This window comes from Somniosus microcephalus, chromosome 11 (assembly GCF_052327205.1).
Source record: "Somniosus microcephalus isolate GS21.2 chromosome 11, FLI_Smic_1.0, whole genome shotgun sequence".
NCBI lineage: Eukaryota > Metazoa > Chordata > Chondrichthyes > Squaliformes > Somniosidae > Somniosus > Somniosus microcephalus.
Genome location: NC_140997.1, coordinates 114,496,265 through 114,523,014, shown reverse-complemented (window position 1 = coordinate 114,523,014; position 26,750 = coordinate 114,496,265). Strand labels below are relative to the sequence as shown.

General features: G+C 52.6%; 1 protein-coding gene across 1 annotated transcript in view; it reads right to left on the bottom strand.

The window, feature by feature from the left end:
• Positions 1-26,750, bottom strand: part of plxnd1 (plexin D1) — a 447,766-nt gene that overhangs the window by 13,167 nt on the left and 407,849 nt on the right. Inside the window, exons 26-31 of the mRNA XM_086001196.1 lie at positions 25,024-25,127; positions 19,289-19,352; positions 17,433-17,467; positions 15,437-15,541; positions 3,355-3,518; positions 2,648-2,795 (exon numbers count right to left, since the gene is read on the bottom strand). Of these exons, the coding sequence (XP_085857322.1) occupies positions 2,648-2,795; positions 3,355-3,518; positions 15,437-15,541; positions 17,433-17,467; positions 19,289-19,352; positions 25,024-25,127 (620 nt within the window). The remainder of the gene's footprint in view (positions 1-2,647; positions 2,796-3,354; positions 3,519-15,436; positions 15,542-17,432; positions 17,468-19,288; positions 19,353-25,023; positions 25,128-26,750) is intronic.

Sequence of the window (26,750 nt, the reverse complement as noted above, 5' to 3'; positions counted from 1 at the left end):
ACTCACTCCCGGGTATCCGCTATTCTATATATAAACCCCCGAACCCATCGATTAGATTCCAGCCTGTAACTCACTCCCGGGTATCCGCTATTCTATATATAAACCCCCGAACCCCCTCGATTAGATTCCAGCCTGTAACTCACTCCCGGGTATCTGTTATTCTATATATAAACCACCTAACCCATCGATTAGATTCCAGCCTGTAACTCACTCCCGGGTATCCGTTATTCTATATATAAACCCCCGAACCCATCGATTAGATTCCAGCCTGTAACTCACTCCCGGGTATCCGCTATTCTATATATAAACCACCCGAACCCCCTCGATTAGATTCCAGCCTGTAACTCACTCCCGGGTATCCGCTATTCTATATATAAACCCCCGAACCCATCGATTAGATTCCAGCCTGTAACTCACTCCCGGGTATCCGTTATTCTATATATAAACCCCCGAACCCATCGATTAGATTCCAGCCTGTAACTCACTCCCGGGTATCCGCTATTCTATATATAAACCCCCGAACCCATCGATTAGATTCCAGCCTGTAACTCACTCCCGGGTATCTGTTATTCTATATATAAACCCCCGAACCCATCGATTAGATTCCAGCCTGTAACTCACTCCCGGGTATCCGCTATTCTATATATAAACCCCCGAACCCCCTCGATTAGATTCCAGCCTGTAACTCACTCCCGGGTATCCGCTATTCTATATATAAACCCCCGAACCCATCGATTAGATTCCAGCCTGTAACTCACTCCCGGGTATCCGCTATTCTATATATAAACCCCCGAACCCATCGATTAGATTCCAGCCTGTAACTCACTCCCGGGTATCCGCTATTCTATATATAAATCACCCGAACCCATCGATTAGATTCCAGCCTGTAACTCACTCCCGGGTATCTGTTATTCTATATATAAACCCCCGAACCCATCGATTAGATTCCAGCCTGTAACTCACTCCCGGGTATCCGCTATTCTATATATAAACCACCCGAACCCATCGATTAGATTCCAGCCTGTAACTCACTCCCGGGTATCCGCTATTCTATATATAAACCCCCGAACCCATCGATTAGATTCCAGCCTGTAACTCACTCCCGGGTATCCGCTATTCTATATATAAACCACCCGAACCCCCTCGATTAGATTCCAGCCTGTAACTCACTCCCGGGTTTCTGTTATTCTATATATAAACCACCCGAACCCATCGATTAGATTCCAGCCTGTAACTCACTCCCGGGTATCCGCTATTCTATATATAAACCACCCGAACCCATCGATTAGATTCCAGCCTGTAACTCACTCCCGGGTATCTGTTATTCTATATATAAACCCCCGAACCCATCGATTAGATTCCAGCCTGTAACTCACTCCCGGGTATCCGTTATTCTATTTATAAACCCCCGAACCCATCGATTAGATTCCAGCCTGTAACTCACTCCCGGGTATCCGCTATTCTATATATAAACCACCCGAACCCATCGATTAGATTCCAGCCTGTAACTCACTCCCGGGTATCCGCTATTCTATATATAAACCACCCGAACCCCCTCGATTAGATTCCAGCCTGTAACTCACTCCCGGGTATCCGCTATTCTATATATAAACCACCCGAACCCATCGATTAGATTCCAGCCTGTAACTCACTCCCGGGTATCCGCTATTCTATATATAAACCACCCGAACCCATCGATTAGATTCCAGCATGTAACTCACTCCCGGGTATCCGTTATTCTATATATAAACCACCCGAACCCATCGATTAGATTCCAGCCTGTAACTCACTCCCGGGTATCCGTTATTCTATATATAAACCACCCGAACCCATCGATTAGATTCCAGCCTGTAACTCACTCCCGGGTATCCGTTATTCTATATATAAACCACCCGAACCCATCGATTAGATTCCAGCCTGTAACTCACTCCCGGGTATCCGCTATTCTATATATAAATCACCCGAACCCATCGATTAGATTCCAGCCTGTAACTCACTCCCGGGTATCCGTTATTCTATATATAAACCACCCGAACCCATCGATTAGATTCCAGCCTGTGACTCACTCCCGGGTATCTGTTATTCTATATGTAAACCCCCGAACCCCCTCGATTAGATTCTAGCCTGTAACTCACTCCCGGGTATCCGCTGTTCTATATATAAGCCACCCGAACCCATCGATTAGATTCTAGCCTGTAACTCACTCCCGGGTATCCGTTATTCTATATATAAACCACCCAAACCCCTTGATGAGATTTCAGTCTGTAACTCACTCCTGGGTATCTGTTATTCCATATATAAACTCCTCGAACCCCTCAATTAGATTCCAGCCTGTAACTCAGCCCCAGGTATCTGTTAAACCCCCGAACCCGCGATTAGATTCCAGCCTGTAACTCACCCCCGGGTATGTTATTCTATATATAAACCCCCCCCGGACCCCACCCCCCCCTCGATTAGATTCCAGCCTGTAACTCACTCCCCGGTATCTGTTATTCTATATATAAACCCCCCAAACCCCTCGATTAGATTCCAGCCTGTAACTCACTCCCGGGTATCTGTTATTTTCTATATATAAAACCCACCGAACCCCTCGATTAAATTCCAGCCTGTAACTCCCTGCTGGGACTGGGTTGGTCTGTGGTTGTACCTTGCCCAGCTGTAGGTCGGAGATGGAGCAGGCATCGATGAAAGCCTGGGCTATTACTGACAGACAGGCATCCATGTGGTCAGTCTTTTCCATGTCAAAAACAAACTGTGGATTTTTCAGGATATTCACCCAAAAGCGTAGCGGCAAGCTGGAAGAGAAGGAGCAATCGCTTATCACTTCTACACTGTTGTGAGAATAAGACTTTAGAATAGTAAACTGACTCCAGGACACAGTGAGACTACAGCTGGAGAGGACTCATTGCTTAGCTCAACAGGTATCCCACGTGTCACAGCCTTAGGACTGACATTGCAGCCTGTGCTGCTGGTGCTGCAGCCGGTGCAGTCAGGCTTAAACCTTCTAGGACAGATCGTACAGAGGCTTGAAAGAGAGTCTCTGAGAATTACCTGAAAAGTTAAAGAGCCATACATCCAGTGTTAGATAGAGGAGGTGTTTACATGTTACAGAGCAGTGATATTCTGATGGACATGGGCTGTTATAATGTACCAAGTGACACCATAAAGCTGCTGACACATGTTTGTTTTCCAGATGTGCAGGGTACTGGGTCAGTGACTCACCTGTTTGTTTTCCAGATGTGCAGGGTACTGGGACAGTGACTCACCTGTTTGTTTTCCAGATGTGCAAGGTACTGGGTCAGTGACTCACCTGTTTGTTTTCCAGATGTGCAGGGTACTGGGACAGTGACTCACCTGTTTGTTTTCCAGATGTGCAGGGTGTCTGGGTCAGTGGTGCCTCGTTTCTCAGCCTGCTCCTCCAGGAAATCAAAGAAATATTTCACAGCAAAGGGAGGTTTCACTGCATGGATACTGAGCACTGCGCGAAATAAATCGTCCAGGAACTTCTGCAGAGTGCCCTATAAACAAGAGGAACAGAGTCAGTGTCAGGGAATGAGGATCGTCTGGGGGGGCGAACTGGCGTCTGGGGGGGCCGAACTGGCGTCTGGGGGGGGCGAACTGGCGTCTGGGGGGGCGCAGTGGCGTCTGGGGGAGGTTTGGTGCCTGGGGGGCGAATTGGCGCCTGGGGGGCGAATTGGCGCCTGGGGGCGAATTGGCGCCTGGGGGGCGAATTGGCGCCTGGGGGGCGAATTGGCGCCTGGGGGCGAATTGGCGTCTGGGGGCGAATTGGCGTCTGGGGGCGAATTGGTGACGGGGTTGAATTGCTGTTGTGGGGTGAATTGGTGTCTGGGGTGAATTGGTGTCTGGTGGGTGAATTGTGTCAGGGTGATTTAGTGTCTGGTGGCTGAATTGGTGTCTGGGAAGTGAATTGGCGTCTGGGAAGTGAATTGGCGTCTGGGAAGTGAATTGGTGTCTCGGGGCTGTCTGCGGGCTGAATTGGTGTCTGGGAAGTGAATTGGTGTCTCGGGGCTGTCTGCGGGCTGAATTGGTGTCTGGGAAGTGAATTGGTGTCTCGGGGCTGTCTGCGGGCTGAATTGGTGTCTGGGAAGTGAATTGGTGTCTCGGGGCTGTCTGCGGGCTGAATTGGTGTCTGGGAAGTGAATTGGTGCCCGGGGGCGAATTGTTGTCTGGGGGGTGAGCTGGTATCTGGGGACAGAATTGTTATCTGGGGGGAGAATTGGTGCCTGGGAGGTGGGCTGGTGTCTGGGGGGTGCATTGGTGTCTGGGGGGTGCATTGGTGTCTGGGGGGTGCATTGGTGTCTGGGGGGTGCATTGGTGTCTGGGGGGTGCATTGGTGTCTGGGGGTGCATTGGTGTCTGGGGGGTGCATTGGTGTCTGGGGGTGCATTGGTGTCTGGGGGGTGCATTGGTGTCTGGGGGGTGCATTGGTGGCTGGGGGGTGCATTGGTGTCTGGGGGGTGCATTGGTGTCGGGGGGGTGCATTGGTGTCGGGGGGGTGCATTGGTGTCGGGGGGTGCATTGGTGTCGGGGGGTGCATTGGTGTCGGGGGGTCCATTGGTGTCGGGGGGTCCATTGGTGTCGGGGGGTCCATTGGTGTCTGGGGGGCGAATTGGTTTGTGGGGGGCGAATTGGTTTGTGGGGGGCGAATTGGTTTGTGGGGGGCGAATTGGTTTGTGGGGGGCGAATTGGTTTGTGGGGGTGAGTGGTGTCTGGGGGGGCGAATTGGTGTCTGGGGGGGCGAATTGGTGTCTGGGCGGCGAATTGGTGTCTGGGCGGCGAATTGGTGTCTGGGCGGCGAATTGGTGTCTGGGCGGCGAATTGGTGTCTGGGCGGCGAATTGGTGTCTGGGCGGCGAATTGGTCTCTGGGCGGCGAATTGGTGTCGGGGTTGAATTGGTGTCTGGGGTGGAATTGGTGTCTGGGGAGTGAACTTTTATCTGGGGGTGAATTGGTGTCTGGTGGGTGAATTGGTGTCTGGGGGTGAATTGGTGTCGGACTTGAATTGGAGTCTGGGGGCGAATCGGCGTCTGGGGGGCGAATCGGCTTCTGGGGGGCGAATCGGCGTCTGGGGGCGAATCGGCGTCTGGGGCGCGAATCGGCGTCTGGGGCGCGAATCGGCGTCTGGGGTGAATCGGTGTCTTGGGGTGAATCGGTGTCTTGGGGGTGAATTGGCGTTGGGGTGTGAATTGGCGTCGGGGTGTGAATTGGCGTCGGGGTGTGAATTGGCGTCGGGGTGTGAATTGGCGTCGGGGTGTGAATTGGCGTCTGGGGGGTGAATTGGTGTCGGGGGGGCTGGAGTTAGAATCATAGAATCGTTACAGCATAGAAGGAGGCCATTCAGCCCGTTGAGCCTGTGCCGGCTCTTTGCAAGAGCACTTCAGCTAGTCCCACTACCCCGCCCTTTCCCCGTAGCCCTGCAATTTTTTTCCTTCAGGTACTTATCCAAATCCCTTTTGAAAGCCACGATTGAATCTACCTCCACCACCCTTTCAGGCAGTGCATTCCAGATCTTAACCACTCGCTGCGTAAAAAAGTTTTTCCTCATGTTGCCTTTGGTTCTTTTGCCAATCACCTTAAATCTGTGTCCTCTGGTTCTCGATCCTTCTGCCAACGGGAACAGTTTCTCTATCTACTCTGTCTAGATCCCTCATGATTTTGAACATCTCTATTGTGGCGTACCGATCACAGAAAGGACACAATCCGCTTTCCGGTCCGTAGACTATAAATCAGGCGTCATGCCTTTAAGAAGGATCACACCTTTAAGAAACTCGATCTGCAACATAGTTAAGCCCAGAGCAGGGGAGGAGCAGTCGAAGCTGTGCACTGATGAAAGGCAGTCTTACTTTGTGTAGTCTCTGACTCCATTTTGTGTTCAGCATGCAGCCTCAACAATTAAACCTTTTCTGTTGAACCTCTCCAAGTTCAGTATTTTTTGCTAGGAGTACGTAGACTCCTACATTGGTGACCCCGACGCTCAGGACGACTCCTAAGCGTAACCATGGCTGACACAAACGCAGTTTCTGTGAAGCTGCCGGAGTTCTGGGAGAACCTGGCCACCGCCTGGTTCCTTCAAGCCGAATCGCAATTCCGACTCCGCGGCATCACCGCCGACGCAACAATGTACGACTACCTCCTCGCCTCCCTGGGCAGCTCCACAATCACGAAAGTCTGGACAACACTGCAAAACCCTCCGGAGGAAGGCAAGTACGCACATCTCAAGGCCGCGCTCATTAAAAAATTCACAGCCTCCCAATTCTTGCGCAACTGCCACCTCCTCGGCCTCCCGGGCCTCGGTGACTCCATGCCGTCAGACTTGCTCTCACACATGCTTGCTCTGACCGACGAGAAACCGCCCGGCTCCCTCTTCCGCACGCTCTTTATCCGCCAACTACCTCCCAGCATCCGCCCGGCGATCGTGGCGTCCAGCCTCACGGACCTCGAGGCCCTGGCCGACGAAGCCGAAAAGCTCCTGTCCGCCAGCTCCAACCACGCCATCACCCCTGACCTGGCCTCCGCAGCGTCGGTGCGCGCTCCACCCTCTATCGTGCGGCCACACAGCTCGGCCACGAGGCCCCCACATCCCCCAAGCCCTCCGGCCCAGGGCTACTGCTACTTCCATACCCGGTTCGGCGCATGGGCACGCCGCTGCAGCCATCCCTGCACGTTTCCAACCGCCCCCACACCGGCCTACACGATGGCCGTGGGGCACGCAGGCGCGCTGCTGTACGTTACAGACAGCGCCTCCGGACGCCGTTTCCTATGCGACACGGGCGCGCAGCGTAGCATCATCCCCGCGTCCGCCCTCGAGATCCAGCGAGGCGGCCGCGGCCCTGCGCTGGCTGCCGCCAACGGCACCGACATCCGGACGTACGGCACCCGCACCGTCACCATCGACCTCGCAGGCCGCCGCAACCACTGGGAGTTTATCACCGCCAAGGTGCTCTCCCCGCTCCTCGGTGCTGATTTCCTGTGCGCCCACGGCCTGTTGGTCGACATGCCTTGGCGCCGCCTCGTGGACATGAACACCATGTCACCTGTCCCGGGCGCCATGGCCCCCCTGCAACCCGCCGAAATGGCATGGAATTTCCGCGCCCGCTCAACAGACGCCTACTCAGCACTCCTGGCTGAGTTCCCAGCCCTCACCAACCCGACCTTCTCCACGAAGGTTGCTAAGCACGGGGTAGAACACTTCATCCCCACCACAGGCCCACGCCCGCAGGCTGGACCCGGCCAAGCTGGAGATCGCGCGGGCCGAGTTCGCCACAATGGAACAGCTCGGCATCATCCGCCACTCCAACAGCCCCTGGGCCTCCCCACTCCACATCGTCACCAAACCCGACAGGGGATGGCGCCCCTGCGGGGACTACCGGCGCCTAAACGATGCAACCACACCGGATCGGTACCCCATACCGCACATTCAAGACTTCTCGGCTAGACTGGCCGGCCGCTCAGTCTTCTCCAAAGTCGACCTGGTGCGCGGTTACCATCAGGTGCCAGTCCACCCCACGGACGTTCCCAAGTCGGCCATAATCACCCCTTTTGGGCTATTCGAGTTCCTCCGAACACCCTTCGGCCTCAAAAACATGGCCCAGGCCTTCCAGCGGCTCATGGACTCGGTCCTCCGGGACCTGAAGTTCCTCTTTGTCTACCTGGATGACATCCTGGTAGCTAGTTCCTCCAAGCAGGAACACATCGAGCACCTCCGCACCCTGTTCCAGCAGCTCAGTGAGCACGGGCTCATCATCAGCCCAGCCAAGTGCCAATTCGGCCTCAGCAGGATCGAATTCCTCGGCCACCACATCACGCAGGATGGTGCCATTCCCCTGCCCGCCAAGGTGCAAGCCGTCCAGCAGTTCCCCCGGCCTACCACCATCAAAGGCCTCCAGGAGTTCTTGGGGATGATCAACTTTTACAACCGCTTCATTCCCGGAGCGGCCTCCCTCATGCGGCCCCTATACGAAGCCCTCCGGGGTAAGAAAGACAGAATGGCGATCGAGTGGTCGGCGGACATGTTGACCGCTTTCGACTCGACCAAAAAGGTGCTCGCCGACGCCACCATGCTCGCTCACCCACAGCCCAACGCCAGGGTGGCCCTCACCACGGACGCCTCCGACCACGCGGTCGGCACCGTGTACGAACTATGGGTCGACGGGGCCTGGCAACCGCTGGCCTTTTTCAGCCGCCAACTGCGCCCCCTGGAGGCCAAATACAGCACCTTTGACCGCGAGCTCCTCGCACTGTACCTGGCAGTCCGCCATTTTAGATTTCATCTGGAGGGCCGCCCCTTCACCGCGTTTGTCGACCACAAACCCCTGACATTCGCGATGGTGAAATCTGCGGACCCGTGGTCAGCCAGGCAACAACGTCAGCTCACCGCGGTGTCCGAATTCACCACGGACATCCGGCACGTCTCCGGTCGAGACAACGTGGTGGCCGACTGCCTATCCCGCCCCGCCGTCCACGGCGCCCACCTGGCAGTGGACTATGCTCAACTGGCAGCGGAGCAACGCACCGACCCTGATCTGCTCTCCGCGCCCACAACCCTCCCAGGGCTGCGACTGACCGACGTCGCCTGCGGCCCGTCCGCCGTCACAGTCAAATGCGACACCTCCTTGGCGCAACCCCGCCCCGGCGTCCCGGCGAAAACGGGTGTTCGACATCGTCCACGGCCTTTCACACCCCGGCACCCGCGCATCCATTAGACTGGTGGCCAACCGATTTGTCTGGCGCGGCCTGAACAAAGATGTGCGCGTCTGGTCCAGATCCTGCATAGCTTGCCAGCGTGCCAAAATCCACCAGCACGTCAAAGGCCCACTCGAGGAGTTCACCGTGCCAGAAAGAAGGTTCGACCACGTCCACATCGACCTCGTCGGCCCCCTGCCGCCATCACAAGGTCACACGCAGCTGCTGACAATCGTGGACCGTACCACCCGCTGGCCTGAGGCCATTCCACTGATGTCCACCACCACCGCCGACATCGCGAGGGCATTCATCGGTACCTGGGTCGCTCGGTTCGGCGTCCCCTCCGACATGACGTCGGATAGAGGCCCGCAGTTCACCTCTGATCTGTGGGCCGCCATCGCCCGAAACCTCGGGGTGGCCGTTCACCACACCACGGCTTACCACCTCCAAGCCAACGGACTGTGCGAACGATTCCACAGGTCCATGAAGGCGTCCCTCCACACCAGCCTCGAGGACAAGGCTTGGATCGACCGCCTCCTGTGGGTGCTACTCGGCCTACACTCCGCGGTCAAGGAAGACCTGCAAGCCTTGGTGGCGGAACTCGTGTACCGCCAGCCGCTGCGCGTACCCGGAGAGTTCCTGCCCACCGCCACGACCCCCTGGTCGGCTGACCAGCAACGCCGCGCTTTCGCCAACCGAGCACAACAGTTCACTCCGGTACCCACCGGCCGGCACGGTGAACCAGCAACCCGCGTACCACCTAGCCTGCACATGGCCAAATTTGTTTTCGTGCGCCATGACGCCCACCGAGGACCTCTACGACCCCCATACGACGGACCCTACAAGGTACTCCAGACGGGGAACAAGTTCTTCCTCCTCGAATTGGGCGGCAGAACTGACAAGGTGTCGGTCAACCGGCTCAAGCTGGCGCACCTAGAGCCCGACGAACCCGTTCAAGTGGGCCAACCCCCACCGCGGGGCAGACCGCCTAAGAGCCCGACGCGTCCGACCGCCCCGCTCCCGACACCAACCGCCAAGGGCCGTTCCGGCCGTGCCATTAAGCCACCATGTCGGTTCGTACACTCCCTACTAGCGGATTCTGGGGGGAGCTGTGTGGCGTACCGATCACAGAACGGACACAAGCCGCTTTCCGGTCCGTAGACTATAAATCAGGCGTCATGCCTTTAAGAAGGATCACACCTTTAAGAAACTCGATCTGCAACATAGTTAAGCCCAGAGCGGGGGAGGAGCAGTCGAAGCTGTGCACTGATGAAAGAGAGTTGTACTTTGTGTAGTCTCTGACTCCATTTTGTGTTCAGCGTGCAGCCTTAACAATTAAACCTTTTCTGTTGAACCTCTCCGAGTTCAGTATTTTTTGCTAGGAGTACGTAGACTCTTACACTATCAAATCTAATGTCAACCTTCTCTGCTATAAGGAGAACAAGCCCAGCTTCTCTAGTCTATCCACATAACTGAAGTCCCTCATCTCTGGAATCATTCTTATAAATCTCTTCTGCACCCTCTCTTAGGCATTCACATCCTTCCGAAAGTGCCGTGCCCAGAATTAGACATAATACTCCAGCGGACCTGGGCGGAACTGGAGCGGCAGCAGGAGCAGAATAAAGTGCGCGGCGAGAGGAGGTCTGAGAGCAGAGCCAGCGGGGGAGGAGCAATGAGGCTCCAATTCAATAACAAAAAAATCAAAGTATGACGTCACAGGTAAGCAGGTAGCTGATTGGTGGTGAGTATTTCTTTTCTCTTAGGACTGAGGGCTAGGTTACAGTAAAGACCTATAGCGTATAACTAAATTTATAACTAACTAAAGTTATTTTAATAAATTAAACAAGATTATAACCTAGTTTACCTAGATTAAAAACTATAAATAGAGAATTGATAGTGACGTAATTAATTAAATAAAATACAATAGAGATGGCAGAGCAGGTGTTGTTTTGCAGCTGTAGCACGTGGGAGCTGGTGGACCCGTGTGATCCAGGGTGACCACATCTGCAGTAAGTGTCTGCAGCTCGAGGAACTTCAGCTCAGAGTTGATGGGCTGGAGTCCGAGCTTCAGACACTGCGATACATCAGGGAGGGAGAAAGTTACCTGGACACTTTGTTCCAGGAGGCAGTCACACTCCTTAGGTTAAATACTTCAGAAATGGTCCGTGGTCAGGGGCAGGAGGGTGCGACTATGAGTGAGGCAGGTGTGGGGATCCACAAGGTAGCATTGGAGGAGCCTCAGCCCTTGCACTTGTCCAACAGGTTCGAGGTACTTGCACCCTGTGTGGACGAGAGCAGGGACTGCAGGGAGGATGAGCAAACTGACCACAGCACCGTGGTACAGGGGGCCATTCAAGTGGGGGGGCAGTAAAAAGGAATGTAGTAGTGGTAGGGGACAATAGAGTTAGGGGGATAGACACTGTTCTCTGCAGCCGAGAGCGTGAGTCCCGAAGGCTGTGTTGCCTGCCCAGTGCCAGGGTTAAGGACATCTCCTCTGGGCTGGAGAGGATCTTGGAGTGGGAGGGGGAGGATCCAGTTGTCATGGTCCACGTAGGTACCAACGACATAGGTAGGACAAAGAAAGAGATTCTGCTGAGGGAGTATGCACAGCTAGGGACTAAATTAAAAAGCAGAACCACAAAAGTAATAATCTCTGGATTACTACCTGAGCCACAAGCAAATTGACATAGGGTCACTAAGATCAGAGAGATGAATGCATGGCTCAAAGATTGGTGTGGGAGAAATGGGTTTCGATTCATGGGGCACTGGCACCAGTACTGGGGAAAGAGGAAGTTGTTCCGTTGGGACAGGCTTCACTTGAACCATGCTGGGACTAGTGTCCTGGTGAATCGAATAACTAGGGCTGTAGATAGGGCTTCAAACTAAATAGTGCGGGGGGGAGGGGGGTTCAGGTGAGGGGAAATTTAAAAAGTCAAAGAGGAAGGAGAAGGCAATAGTGCAAGGTAGCGATAGGGGTAATGATAACCAGAGTGTGACAGGAAGGGACAGAGCGTATAAATATAAAAGTGCATCAGAAAGTAGAGTCAGAGTAGGGAAAAATGGTAAAAAGACAAAATTAAAAGCGCTTAATCTGAATGCATGCAGCATTCATAACAAGATAGCTGAGTTGATGGCACAAATAGAAATAAATGGGTATGATCTGATAGCCATTACAGCGACGTGGTTGCAAGGCGACCAAGGCTGGTAACTGAATATTCAGGGGGTATTTGACATTTCGCAAGGATAGGCAGAAAGGAAAAGGAGGTGGGGTAGCTCTGTTAATAAAGGATCAGATCAGTGTAGTAGTGAGAAATTATATTGGCTCAGAAGATCAAGATGTAGAATTAGTTTGGGTGGAGAAAAGAAATAATAGGGGGAAAGAAGTCACTGGTGGGAGTAGTCTGTAGGCCCCCTAACAGTAGCTACACTGTAGGACACAGTATAAATCAAGAATTAATGGAGGCTTGTAAGAAAGGTACTGTAATAATAATGGGCGATTTTAATCTTCATATAGATTGGACAAATCAAATTGGCAAAGGTAGCCTTGAGGAAGAGTTCATAGAGTGTATTCGGGATGGTTTTTTAGAATACGTTGTAGAACCAACCAGGGAGCAGGCTATTTTAGATCTGGTAATGTGTAATGAGATAGGATTAATTAATGATCTCATAGTAAAGGATCTTCTAGGGAAGAGTGATCATAGCATGTTAGAATTTCAAATTCAGTTTGAGGGTGAGAAACTTGGGTCTCAAACTAGTGTCCTGAAATTAAATAAAGGCAATTACAAAGGTATGAAGACAGAGTTGGCTAAAGTGGACTGGGAAAATAGATTAAAGGGTAAGACGGTAGATAAGCAGTGGCAGATATTTAAGGAGATATTTTGTAACTCTCAGCAAAGATATATTCCAGTGAAAAACAAAGACTCTAAGAGAAGAATGAACCATCTGTGGGTAACTAAGGAAGTTAAGGATGGTATCAAATTGAAAACAAAGGCATACTGTAATGCGAAGATTAGTGGTAGGCCAGAGAATTGGGAAATTTTTAGAAAGGACGACTAAAAAAACAATAAAGAGAGAGAAGATAGATTATGAGAGTAAACTAGCAAGAAATATAAAAACAGACAGTAAGAGCTTCTACAGGTATATAAAAAGGAAGAGAATAACTAAAGTAAACGTTGGTCCCTTAGAGGATGAGACTGGTGAATTAATAATGGGAAACAGGGAAATGGCAGAGACTTTGAACAAATATTTTGTATCGGTTTTCACGGTAGAAGACACTAAAAGCATCCCAATAATAATAATCAAGGGGCAATAGGGAGGGGGGAACTTAAAACAATCACTATCACTAGAGAAAAAGTACTAGGAAAACTTATGGGACTAAAGGTGGACAAGTCCCCTGGACCTGATGGCCTGTATCCTAGGGTCTTAAAAGAAGTGGCTGCAGAGATAGTGGATGCATTGGTTGTAATCTTCCAAAATTCCCTGGATTCTGGAGAGGTCACAGTGGATTGGAAAACCGCAAATTTAACACCCCTAGAAAGGAGGGAGACAGAAAGCAGAAAACTATAGCCGAACAGTTAGCCAAACATCTGTCATTGGGAAAGTGCTGGAGTCCATTATTAAGGAAGAAATAACAGGGCATTTAGAAAATTATAATACAGTCAAGCAGAGTCAGCATGGTTTTATGAAAGGGAAATCACGTTTGACAAATTTGCTAGAGTTCTTTGAGGATGTAACGAGCAGGGTGGATAAAGGGGAACCAGTAGATGTGGTGTATTTGGATTTCCAGAAGGCATTCGATAAGGTGCCACATAAAAGGTTACTGCACAAGATAAGAGCTCATGGGGTTGGGGGTAATATATTAGCATGGATTGGCTAACTAACAGGAAACAGAGAGTCGGGATAAATGGATCATTTTCAGGTTGGTAAACTGTAACTAGTGGGGTGCCACAGGGATCAGTGCTGGGGCCTCAGCTGTTTACAATCTATATTAATGACTTGGATGAAGGGACCGAGTGTAATGTAGCCAAATTTGCTGATGATGCAAAGATAGGTGGGAAATCAAGTTGTGAAGAGTACACAAAGAATCTGCAAAGGGATATAGGTAGGTTAAGTGAGTGGGAAAAAATTTGGCAGATGGCGTATAAGGTGGGAAAATGTGAGGGTATCCACTTTGGTAGAAAAAATAAAAAAGCAAAATTATTTTTTAAATGGAGGTAGACGACAAAATGCTGCGGTAAAGAGGGATCTGGGGGTCCTTGTACTGTACATGAAACTCAAAAAGTTAGCATGCAGGCACAACAAGTAATTAGGAAGGCAAATGAAATGTTGGCCTTGATTGCAAGAGGGATGGAGTATAAAAGTAGGGAAGTCTTACTACAACTGTACAGGGCGTTGGTGAGACCACACCTGGAGTACTACATACAGTTTTGGTCTCCTTATTTAAGGAGGGATATACTTGCATTGGAGGCAGTTCAGAGAAGGTTCACTAGGTTAATTCCTGAGATGAAGGGGTTGTCTTATGAAGAAAGGTTGAGCAGATTGGGCCTATACCCATTGGAGTTTAGAAGAATGAGAGGGGATCTTATTGAAACATATAAGATTCTGAGGGGGCTTAACAGGGTAGATGCAGAGAGGATGTTTCCCCTCGTGGAGGAATCCAGAACTAGGGGGCATAGTTTCAGAATAAGGGGTTGCCCATTTAAAACGGAGATGAGGAGGAATTTTTTCTCTCAGAGGGTCGTGAATCTTTGGAATTCTCTACCCGAGAGAGCTGTGGAGGCTGAGTCATTGGCTATATTTAAGGCGGAGATAGACAGATATTTGAACGATAAAGGAGTCAAGGGTTATGGGGAGTGGGCAGGGAAGTGGAGTTGAGGCCAAGATCAGGTCAGCCATGATGTTATTGAATGGCGGAGCAGGCTCGAGGGGTTAAATGGCCTACTCCTGCTCCTATTTCTTATGTTCTTATGTTGCCCTGCCACCTTCAATGATTTGTGCACATATACAGGAAACTTTCGTTTAAACGGAGGTTAAATCTCCAGAATGCTCTATCCACCGGCAGAATTCAGGAGTCGGTTCGGATAACTTTTTTTACTTTTCGTTGCTTTTTTTCTCCATTCCTGGCTCTGCAAGCGTCTAGCTGTAGCTGTTGCTTAGCTACAGAGATGCTTGCAAGCTGCGCCGACTGTTTTGAAGCTGTTGCTAAGCAACAGGGTTTGATGCTAGATATGGAGCTCAGAAGCTCCGTATGTTTTAACATTAGCGCTGGTTTCTCCGGCAGTGTTGATCAACCGGCACCAGCTCGGTCCCGTCAGTGCCGGATACCAGAAAGTTTCCTGTACCCCCAGGTCTCTCTGTTCATGCACCCCCTTTAGAATTGTACCGTTTTGTTTATATTGCCTCTCCTCGTTCTTCCTACCAAAATGTATCAGTGTCTGCCGGGGGGTGGGGTCGTGCAGGCCTCACACACAGTTACCTACACTTACACATACGCACACCCAATGCAAACAGGCTTGCACACACCCAAACTGGCTTCTGCACACTCACACCTGCACACACAAACCGCTAACCAAGCATGTGCATATGTAGATGCATGCACGCACACACAGACACAAGCACACACATATACCCGTGTAATCAGCAGGGACAGCATGGGCCCTGGTAAAAGCATTGCTGTTCGGGTAAAGCTACTGCTCTCTGGCAGCTGTACAGCAGGATTTAAGTCCACACGTATACCTTGGTGGAGAGGAGTCTGGTCAGGTAGATCTCCGGCAAAACCTTCTTCCGGTGGCTGTGCTTGTGAGATTTCTTGGTTTCAACCAGTTCATCATTTGGAAGCACCTGTTTTGGAAATAATAAGGGAAAGGTTATGACTGATCAGGAGGCAAGACAACAAAGTCCTACCTGGGTCACGGCAGATCGGGATGGGTGGGGACGGATGGTGGAGGGGTGGGATAGGGGCGGGACGGGGTGGATGGGCGTAATGGGGTGGGGTGGATGGGGGAGGGTCGGACTGGGGCAGGGTGGATGGGGAGGGTTGAGGTGGATGGGGAAGGGGCGGGGGTGGATGGGAGTGGTTGGGGAGGGGCGGGGTGGATAGTCGGAATGGGGAGGGGCGGATGGGGGAGGGTTGGGGCGGATGGGGGGGCGGATGGGGGAGGGTTGGGGAGGGGCATGGGTGGATGGGGGAAGGGCGGGGTGGATAGTCGGAATGGGGCGGGGCGGATGGGGAGGAGCGGAGCGGATGGGGGAGGGGTGTTATGATGGGGGAGGGTTTGATGGGGAGGGGCGGATGGGGAAGGGTCGCGGAGGGTGAATGGGGAGGGGGCTGATGGTCGGAATGGGGCGGGGTGGGGCATTTGGGCATGGCGGATGGGGGAGGGGTGGATGGGGGGGCGGGGTCGATGGGGAGGGGCCTGGCGGATGGTGGAGGGGCGGGGTGGATTCAGAGCCGCTTGGAGCAGAATTGAAATGTATTGCGCTCACTATCAGCATTAAACACTCCCAGGTCAGGTCAGGTCCAATAGTGTTGCATTCAGGTCAAAGCTTCCTTTACTCTGCCTGTGCAATGCTCCTCAGCTCCACCCTCTGAACCAGAGACACTTTTTTTTCATTTCCCAGGACAACCGTCCTGTGACATTAGCAGTTTAGCGGTAAATTACTGCCAAATTAGAGGAACTAAATTGAGACAGCTCAAACTCATTCTATATATTGCCCTTACAGCCAGCAGACAGGACACCTTCATCCTGGTAGTCAGGGTTGAATTTTCCCAAATGCTGTGGTGAAATAGTTGGGTCTCTCTCACTGCACCATCCATTCTTTTTTTCCAAATCCTGTCCCTTTTAAGAAATCGCCAGCCCACTCAATATCAGTTTACGGTGACTGGCTAGACATCAGACAGGAGGAAGGTGGACAGCGAGATTCAACCAGGCCTAGCCCCAAGTCTTGAGCCAGATCTAGGCCTATCTCCAACCTAGATACAGGCCCAGGCACAGCCCTAGCCCAGTAGGCCTATTATACCTAGGCCTAAGCCCAGCCCCAGCCCAGTCGGCCTATTATACCTAGCCCTAGGCCAGATGTAGGTCCCGACTTCAGCCCAAGCTTTCTTTTTCTCAATCTTATATTTCTCATCTGGTGGTTTCATAGTTTTGTTCTTCTTACTTAAAAAAACATTGACCCTGCTATTTATAAAAATAGTCTTATTTTGGAATTTGAATGTAGTTATAGAAGATAGTCACGTTCACTATGTACACACTCCATTGATCCAAGTGCATCATGTGACCCCCCCTCAGAACCTGCTGTTGAGAGTCTGAGCGTGTGAACCGATTCCTGCCCTCAGTCTGTCCCCCTGGGCAGACCAGATTTGCTCGTTTCCAGCAGATGTACTGTGACACTGACATTACAGTCATAAATCTGCTCAAACATCTGGGGACTGGATTCACCACAGTCACCAAGAGAGGGCAAGTCACTCAACCACAAGACGACAGGTCATGGAGCAGATACGTGTGTGGCAGAGTTCCATTTACACCAAAGTTTGTCAGTCGCTTGAGGGAGGCTGGGATCACTCTGCCTGGGACTACTGCTTTACCTGGTTTTGCCGGAGAGCTGGGCATGGTGCATTGAATCGCAGCTTGGTCCCTCAGCTGGACGTGCTACAGAAAGCCTGCAGCTGGATGCAAATGGTTATAGAATACGGTCCAGTTATACAGAGAATAAGGGAAGAGGTACTCACTAAATGGAAGTATTTTTCAGTGTCCAAGTCCTTCACTGTAAAACAATTAAAATCAGGGATAATTTAAAGCACACATTTAAACAGGGTCCACTCAAATTTAAGTTTATTAACATTTATCGTTCTACAGAAGCAGTTCCTTCAAGAGGAAATGAACAAAGATGCAAGAGTAAAGGTTGCTTGATTTTCACTGTTGCTGCACATTGCTAGGATACGGGTGGAGCAACTCTTTTGCTAATTTCGGTGATTGATAGCAATTGCCATCACTGATTAAAAAAGGAGCACAACTAATAAAACTGTAACTTAAACCAAAATTAACGGAAACAAATTCAATCAAATTTCTATTTTGGGGGTGATGAAGCGCTCCAGTCGCTCCTGTGCCCATCAGTCGCGGAAGGAGGATACGGCTATGTATCCCAAACCTCGGCAAATGTCGTTCCTTATCTTAGCCAGGGTTAGTATGGGGGGAACCACCTGGGATCTCATTGGGAGAAAGAGAGAGACACTCCCCAGGCCCGAACTGCTGTTTCTCCTCACAGCCAATTTCAGAACGAGGCAGGCTGAGGCCCAGAGTGGCAGAAGGGTGACAATATCTTCAAGAACAGGAAGCCTCACTTTTTAAATAATACATTTACCCCTCTATATATAGGAACCAGAAGAGGCCATTCAGCCCATCGAGCCTGTTCTGCCATTCAATCAGATCATGATTGCTCTGTATCTTACTCTATCTACCTGCCTTGGTTCAATAACCCTCAATACTGTTAGCTAAAATTAAAGCTCATGGAATTGAAGACAAATTGGTTAGATGGTAGAAGACAGAGAGTAGAGATAATGGGTGTGTACTTGAACTGGAAGGAAGTGACCAGTAATGTCCCACAAGGATCTGTGCTGGGGCCTCAATTATTCACTATATTTATTAATGACTTAGATAACACAATAGCCGATGACACAAAGATTGGAGCTATAGTAAGCATAAAATTACAAAGAGGCAGTGATAGAGTAAGTGAGTGGGCAAAACTGTGGCAGATGGATTTCAATGCAGACAAGTGTGAGGACATCCATTATAAGCCAAAAAAGGATAGATTCAAATATAACTTAAATGGTGAAAAGCTAGGAACAGTGGAAGTTCAAAGAGCTTTAGAGGTCCATGTGCACAGATCACTAAAATGTAGTAAGTCAGGTACAAAAAATAATCAAAAAGGCAATTGGAATATTAGCCTTTATAACAAGAGGGCTCGAATATAAAGGGGAGGAAGTTTTGCTACAGCTATACAAAGCCCTAGTTAGACCACATCTGGAGCACTGTGTACAGTTCTGGACACCGCATCTTAGAAAGGATATATTGGCTTTGGAAGGAATGCAGCACAGATTCACCAGAATGTTAGCAGGTTTAGGTTATGAGCAGAGTTTACATAAACTAGGTTTGTATTCCCTGGAATATAGAAGATTAAGTGGTGAATTGATTGAGGTTTTTGGGATTTTGAAAGGAACTGATAGAGAAACTTCTTCCACTGGTGAGGGAGTCTAGGACAAGGGAACGTAACATTAAAATCAGAGCCAGGCCATTCAGGAGAGAAGTTAGGAAACACTTCCTCACACAAAGGGGAGTGGAAATCGGGAACTCTCTTTCCCCCAAAAGCCGTTGAGGCTGGGGGGGTGGGGGGGGTTCAATTGAAAGTAGTTTCTCTCGATCTACCCTATCAATTCCTTTAATCATCTTAAACACCGCAATAAGGTTACCCCTTAATCGTCTGTATCAATCTTTTGTACTGTTCACAGACCTGTATTTACCCCTCTGTATGGTTCTGTAACCCTTCATATAACTGAGGCCTCGCTGTTTACACTTCAGTCAGACATACCTCGTCCCAGTGTGCCGTCCCACTTGTCTTTCAAGCTCATGGCTAATGAGGCTGCATCAGGGACCTAAAGACAGTTGAAAGGTCCGAAGTCAATATTGCCATGACTGTCAGCCAGCATCTAACAGTCACATAACTAACACAGACACAACAGCCACCAATATGAGAGCTCTGACCATTAACCTCCTCCAGTCCTCACCCAAATGAAAACATTTCTACCACATTTTCTCGCTCACCTTTCAACTACAACTTGTATTTATACAGCCCCTTTAATGTAGTAAAACATCCCAAGGCACTTCACAGGAGTGATTATCAAACAAAATTTGCATCGAGCCACATGAGGAGATATTAGGACAGGTGACCAAAAGCTTGGTCAATGAGGTAGGTTTTAAGGAGTGTTTTAAAGCAGGAGAGAGAGTTGGAGAGGTGGAGAGGCTTAGGGAGGGAATTCCAGAGCTTAGGGCCTAGGCAGCTGAAGGCACCTGGTCAGGTGAAGGAAGTGGGGGATGCACAAGAGGCCAGAATTGGAGGAGCGCAGAGATCTTGGAGGGTTGTAGTTCTGGAGGAGGTTACAGAGATAGGGAGAGGCAAAGCCATGGAGGGATTTAAACACGAGGATGAGAATTTTGAAATTGAGGCATTCGTGGACCAGGAGCCAATGTAGGTCAGCGCGCACAGGGGTGATGGGTGAACGGGACTTGGTGCGAGTTAGGATATGGCAGCAGAGTTTTGGATAAACACAAGTTTATGGAAGGTGGAAGATATGAAGCTGGCCAGGAGAGAGTTGGAATAGTCGAGTCTGGAGGTAACAAAAGCATGGATGAGGGTTTCAGCAGCGGATGAGCTGAGGCAGGGGCAGAGATGAGCGATGTTACAGAGATGGAAGTAGGCGGTCTTTGTGGTGGTCAAGGTAGGGGGTTTGGAAGCCCATCTCAGGGTCAAATAGAACGCCGAGGTTGCGAACAGTCTGGTTCAGCCTGAGACTGGCTGGGGAGAAGGGTGGAATTGGTGGCAGGGGCTGAAGACAATGGCTTCAGTCTTCCCAATATTAATTGGAAGAAATTGTGGCTCATCCAGGACTGGATGTCAGGCAAGCAGTCTGACAACACACAGCCTTTAACATCCTTACATCCATTCGCTCATAATGTTCTCTAGACAATTTATTTAACATTATTTGTCACCTTCTGACACATGAAGGAAGCCTGAGGTCTATTCAGGACGTGTTAATATGCAAAGAACAGAAATAAGGTAAAAAAGTAAAATGTTGGAAGTACATAGCAGTCAGTCAGTGTGTGAGGGAGTCAGGCTGTGGGGTCAGTCAGTGTCCGAGAGAGACAGATTTGGGGGTCAGTCAGTGTCAGAGAGAGACAGACTCGGGGGTCAGTCAGTGTCCGAGAGAGACAGACACGGGGGTCAGTCAGTGTCTGAGGGAGTCAGACTCGGGGGTCAGTCAGTGTCTGAGGGAGACAGACACGGGGGTCAGTCAGTGTCTGAGGGAGTCAGACTCGGGGGTCAGTCAGTGTCCGAGAGAGACAGACACGGGGGTCAGTCAGTGTCCGAGAGAGACAGACACGGGGATCAGTCAGTGTCCGAGAGAGACAGACACGGGGGTCAGTCAATGTCCGAGAGAGACAGACTCGGGGGTCAGTCAGTGTCCGAGAGAGACAGACACGGGGGTCAGTCAATGTCCGAGAGAGACAGACTCGGGGGTCAGTCAGTGTCCGAGAGAGACAGACTCGGGGGTCAGTCAGTGTCCGAGAGAGACAGACACGGGGGTCAGTCAATGTCCGAGAGAGACAGACTCGGGGGTCAGTCAGTGTCCGAGAGAGTCAGACTCGGGGATCAGTCAGTGTCCGAGAGAGACAGACACGGGGGTCAGTCAATGTCCGAGAGAGACAGACTCGGGGGTCAGTCAGTGTCTGAGGGAGTCAGACTCAGGGGTCAGTCAGTGTCCGAGAGAGACAGACACGGGGGTCAGTCAATGTCCGAGAGAGACAGACTCGGGGGTCAGTCAGTGTCCGAGAGAGACAGACTCGGGGTCAGTCATTGTCCGAGAGAGACAGACTCGGAGTCAGTCAGTGTCTGAGGGAGTCAGACTCGGAGTCAGTCAGTGTCCGAGAGAGACAGACTCGGAGTCAGTCAGTGTCTGAGGGAGTCAGACTCGGAGTCAGTCAGTGTCCGAGAGAGACAGACTCGGAGTCAGTCAGTGTCTGAGGAAGACAGACTGTGGGGTGAGTCAGTGTCTGAGAGAGACAGACTGTGGGGTCAGTCAGTGTCCGAGAGAGACAGACTGTGGGGTCAGTCAGTGTCCGAGAGAGACAGACTGTGGGGTCAGTCAGTGTCCGAGAGAGACAGGCTGTGGGGTCAGTCAGTGTCCGAGAGAGACAGACTCGGGGATCAGTCAGTGTCTGAGGAAGACAGACTGTGGGGTGAGTCAGTGTCTGAGAGAGACAGACTGTGGGGTCAGTCAGTGTCCGAGAGAGACAGACTGTGGGGTCAGTCAGTGTCCGAGAGAGACAGACTCGGGGATCAGTCAGTGTCCGAGAGAGACAGACTCGGGGATCAGTCAGTGTCTGAGAGAGACAGACTGTGGGGTCAGTCAGTGTCCGAGGGAGTCAGACTCGAGGGTCAGTCAGTGTCTGAGGGAGACAGACTGTGGGGTCAGTCAGTGTCCGAGAGAGACAGACTCAGGGGTCAGTCAGTGTCCGAGGGAGTCAGACTCGAGGGTCAGTCAGTGTCTGAGGGAGACAGACTCGGGGTCAGTCAGTGTCTGAGGGAGACAGACTCGGGGTCAGTCAGTGTCTGAGGGAGACAGACTCGGGGTCAGTCAGTGTCCGAGAGAGACAGACTGTGGGGTCAGTCAGTATCCGAGGGAGGCAGACTGTGGGGTGACTCAGTGTCCGAGGGAGACAGACTCGGGGGTCAGTCAGTGTTCGAGAGAGACAGACTCGGGGTCAGTGTCCGAGAGAGACAGACTGTGGGGTCAGACAGTGTCCGAGAGAGACAGACTGTTGATTCAGTCAGTGTCCGAGGGAGACAGACTGTGGGGTCAGTCAGTGTCTGAGGGAGACAGACTCGGGGTCAGTGTCCGAGGGAGACAGACTGTGGGGTGAGTCAGTGTCCGAGGGAGACAGACTCAGGGGTCAGTCAGTGTCGGAGGGAGACAGACTGTGGGGTGAGTCAGTGTCCGAGGGAGACAGACTGTGGGGTGAGTCAGTGTCCGAGGGAGACAGACTGTGGGGTCAGTCAGTGTCCAAGAGAGACAGACTGTGGGGTGAGTCAGTGTCTGAGGGAGACAGACTGTGGGGTCATTCAGTGTCTGAGGGAGTCAGACTCGGAGTCAGTCAGTGTCCGAGAGAGACAGACTGTGGGGTCAGTCAGTGTCCGAGAGAGACAGACTGTCGGGTCAGTCAGTGTCCGAGAGAGACAGGCTGTGGGGTCAGTCAGTGTCCGAGAGAGACAGACTCGGGGTCAGTCAGTGTCCGAGAGAGACAGACTGTGGGGTCAGACAGTGTCCGAGAGAGACAGACTGTGGGGTCAGTCAGTGTCCGAGAGAGACAGACTGTTGGGTCAGCCAGTGTCCGAGGGAGACAGACTGTGGGGTCAGTCAGTGTCTGAGGGAGACAGACTCGGGGTCAGTGTCTGAGGGAGACAGACTGTGGGGTGAGTCAGTGTCCGAGAGAGACAGACTCGGGGGTCAGTCAGTGTCCGAGGGAGACAGACTGTGGGGTCAGTCAGTGTCGGAGAGAGACAGACTCGGGGGTCAGTCAGTGTCCGAGAGAGACAGACTGTGGGGTCAGTCAGTGTCTGAGGGAGACAGACTCGGGGTCAGTGTCTGAGGGAGACAGACTGTGGGGTCAGTCAGTGTCTGAGGGAGACAGACTCGGGGTCAGTGTCTGAGGGAGACAGACTCGGGGGTCAGTCAGTGTCCGAGAGAGACAGACTCGGGGTCAGTGTCCGAGGGAGACAGACTCAGGGGTCAGTCAGTGTCGGAGAGAGACAGACTCGGGGGTCAGTCAGTGTCCAAGAGAGACAGACTCGGGGTCAGTGTCCGAGGGAGACAGACTGTGGGGTGAGTCAGTGTCCGAGAGAGACAGACTCGGGGTCAGTGTCTGAGGGAGACAGACTCGGGGGTCAGTCAGTGTTCGAGAGAGACAGACTCGGGGTCAGTGTCCGAGGGAGACAGACTGTGGGGTGAGTCAGTGTCCGAGAGAGACAGACTCGGGGTCAGTGTCCGAGGGAGACAGACTGTGGGGTGAGTCAGTGTCCGAGAGAGACAGACTCGGGGTCAGTGTCTGAGGGAGACAGACTCGGGGGTCAGTCAGTGTTCGAGAGAGACAGACTCGGGGTCAGTGTCCGAGGGAGACAGACTGTGGGGTGAGTCAGTGTCCGAGAGAGACAGACTCGGGGGTCAGTCAGTGTCCGAGAGAGACAGACTCGGGAGTCAGTCAGTGTCCGAGAGAGACAGACTCGGGGGTCAGTCAGTGTCCGAGGGAGACAGACTCGGGGGTCAGTCAGTGTCCGAGAGAGACAGACTCGGGAGTCAGTCAGTGTCCGAGAGAGACAGACTCGGGGGTCAGTCAGTGTCCGAGGGAGACAGACTCGGGGGTCAGTCAGTGTCCGAGAGAGACAGGCTCGGGGTCAGTGTCCGAGGGAGACAGACTCAGGGGTCAGTCAGTGTCCGAGAGAGACAGACTCGGGAGTCAGTCAGTGTCCGAGAGAGACAGACTGTGGGGTCAGTCAGTGTCCGAGAGAGACAGACTCGGGAGTCAGTCAGTGTCCGAGAGAGACAGACTGTGGGGTCAGACAGTGTCCGAGAGAGACAGACTGTGGGGTCAGTCAGTGTCCGAGAGAGACAGACTCGGGGGTCAGTCAGTGTCCGAGAGAGACAGACTCGGGGGTCAGTCAGTGTCCGAGCGAGACAGACTCGGGGGTCAGTCAGTGTCCGAGAGAGACAGGCTCGGGGGTCAGTCAGTGTCCGAGGGAGACAGGCTCGGGGCTCAGTCAGTGTCCGAGGGAGACAGACTTGGGGGTCAGTCAGTGTCTGAGGGAGACAGACTCGGGGGTCAGTCAGTGTCCGAGGGAGACAGACTCGGGGGTCAGTCAGTGTCCGAGAGAGACAGACTCGGGGGTCAGTCAGTGTCCGAGCGAGACAGACTCGGGGGTCAGTCAGTGTCCGAGAGAGACAGGCTCGGGGGTCAGTCAGTGTCCGAGGGAGACAGGCTCGGGGCTCAGTCAGTGTCCGAGGGAGACAGGCTCAGGGTTCAGTCAGTGTCCGAGGGATACAGACTCGGGGGTCAGTCAGTGTCCAAGGGAGACAGACTTGGGGGTCAGTCAGTGTCTGAGGGAGACAGACTCGGGGGTCAGTCAGTGTCCGAGGGAGACAGACTCGGGGGTCAGTCAGTGTCCAAGGGAGACAGACTTGGGGGTCAGTCAGTGTCTGAGGGAGTCTGGCGAGGGGTTCAGTCAGTGTCTGAGGGAGACAGACTCGGGGTTCATTCAGTGTCTGAGGGAGACTGGCGAGGGGTTCAGTCAGTGTCTGAGGGAGACTGGCGAGGGGTTCAGTCAGTGTCTGAGGGAGACTGGCGAGAGGTTCAAACTGGTCTGTAATGTCCTACCGGCAAAGCAAGCTGACCACATTCATTCATGCTTGAAAAAGAGCCATTTGGACGAGGCAGTTAGCCCTCACGAGAGTGACGGAGAAACTGTGGCAAGAACTCTCATTGGCTGCTCCTCACCTTGCAGTGGGCCATGGTATTGAGTTTCTTTCGGCCATCCTCTACAAGGGAGGTGTTGTCCAGGTCTCGCAGTATGCGGCTGTCACTACTTGACGCAAACCACTCTACCAATAAGAAATGGATATGTCAGAATGAACTTAAACCTCATGTGTCATGCACATCATTGATGGGTCATCACCCAGTGTCTCACACCAATGGTGGATCTTCACTCAGTGTCACACGCCATTGGTGGATCATCACCCAGTGTCTCACACCATTGGTGGGGAATCAACCCATGTACAGCTCATGTCTCTGTCCCTGGAGCTCACTGTACTGGATCCGGTCCCTTGGGCTCACACACTGTACTGGATCTGGTCACTGGGGATCACACACTGTACTGGAGCCAGTCCCTGGGGCTCACACACTGTACTGGAGCCAGTCCCTGGGGCTCACACACTGTACTGGAGCCAGTCCCTGGGGCTCACACACTGTACTGGAGCCAGTCCCTGGGGCTCACACACTGTACTGGAGCCAGTCCCTGGGGCTCACACACTGTACTGGACCCGGTCCCTGGGGCTCACACACTGTACTGGACCCGGTCCCTGGGGCTCACACACTGTACTGGACCCGGTCCCTGGGGCTCACACACTGTACTGGACCCGGTCACTGGGGATCACACACTGTACTGGACCCGGTCCCTGGGGCTCACACACTGTACTGGACCCGGTCCCTGGGGATCACACACTGTACTGGACCCGGTCCCTGGGGCTCACACACTGTACTGGACCCGGTCCCTGGGGCTCACACACTGTACTGGACCCGGTCCCTGGGGCTCACACACTGTACTGGACCCGGTCCCTGGGGCTCACACACTGTACTGGACCCGGTCCCTGGGGCTCACACACTGTACTGGACCCGGTCCCTGGGGCTCAAACACTGTACTGGACCCGGTCCCTGGGGCTCACACACTGTACTGGACCCGGTCCCTGGGGCTCACACACTGTACTGGAGCCAGTCCCTGGGACTCACACACTGTACTGGACCGGGTCCCTGGGGCTCACACACTGTACTGGAGCCAGTCCCTGGGGCTCACACACTGTACTGGACCCGGTCCCTGGGGCTCACACACTGTACTGGACCCGGTCCCTGGGGCTCACACACTGTACTGGACCCGGTCCCTGGGGATCACACACTGTACTGGACCCGGTCCCTGGGGCTCACACACTGTACTGGACCCGGTCCCTGGGGCTCACACACTGTACTGGACCCGGTCCCTGGGGCTCACACACTGTACCGGACCCGGTCCCTGGGGCTCACACACTGTACTGGACCCGGTCCCTGGGGCTCACACACTGTACTGGACCCGGTCCCTGGGGCTCACACACTGTACTGGACCCGGTCCCTGGGGATCACACACTGTACTGGACCCGGTCCCTGGGGCTCACACACTGTACTGGACCCGGTCCCTGGGGCTCACACACTGTACTGGAGCCAGTCCCTTGGGCTCACACACTGTACTGGAGCCAGTCCCTGGGGCTCACACACTGTACTGGATCTGGTCCCTGGGGCTCACACACTGTACTGGACCCGGTCCCTTGGGCTCACACACTGTACTGGAGCCAGTCCCTGGGGCTCACACACTGTACTGGACCCGGTCCCTGGGGCTCACACACTGTACTGGATCCGGTCCCTGGGGCTCACACACTGTACAGGACCCGGTCCCTGGGGCTCACACACTGTACTGGACC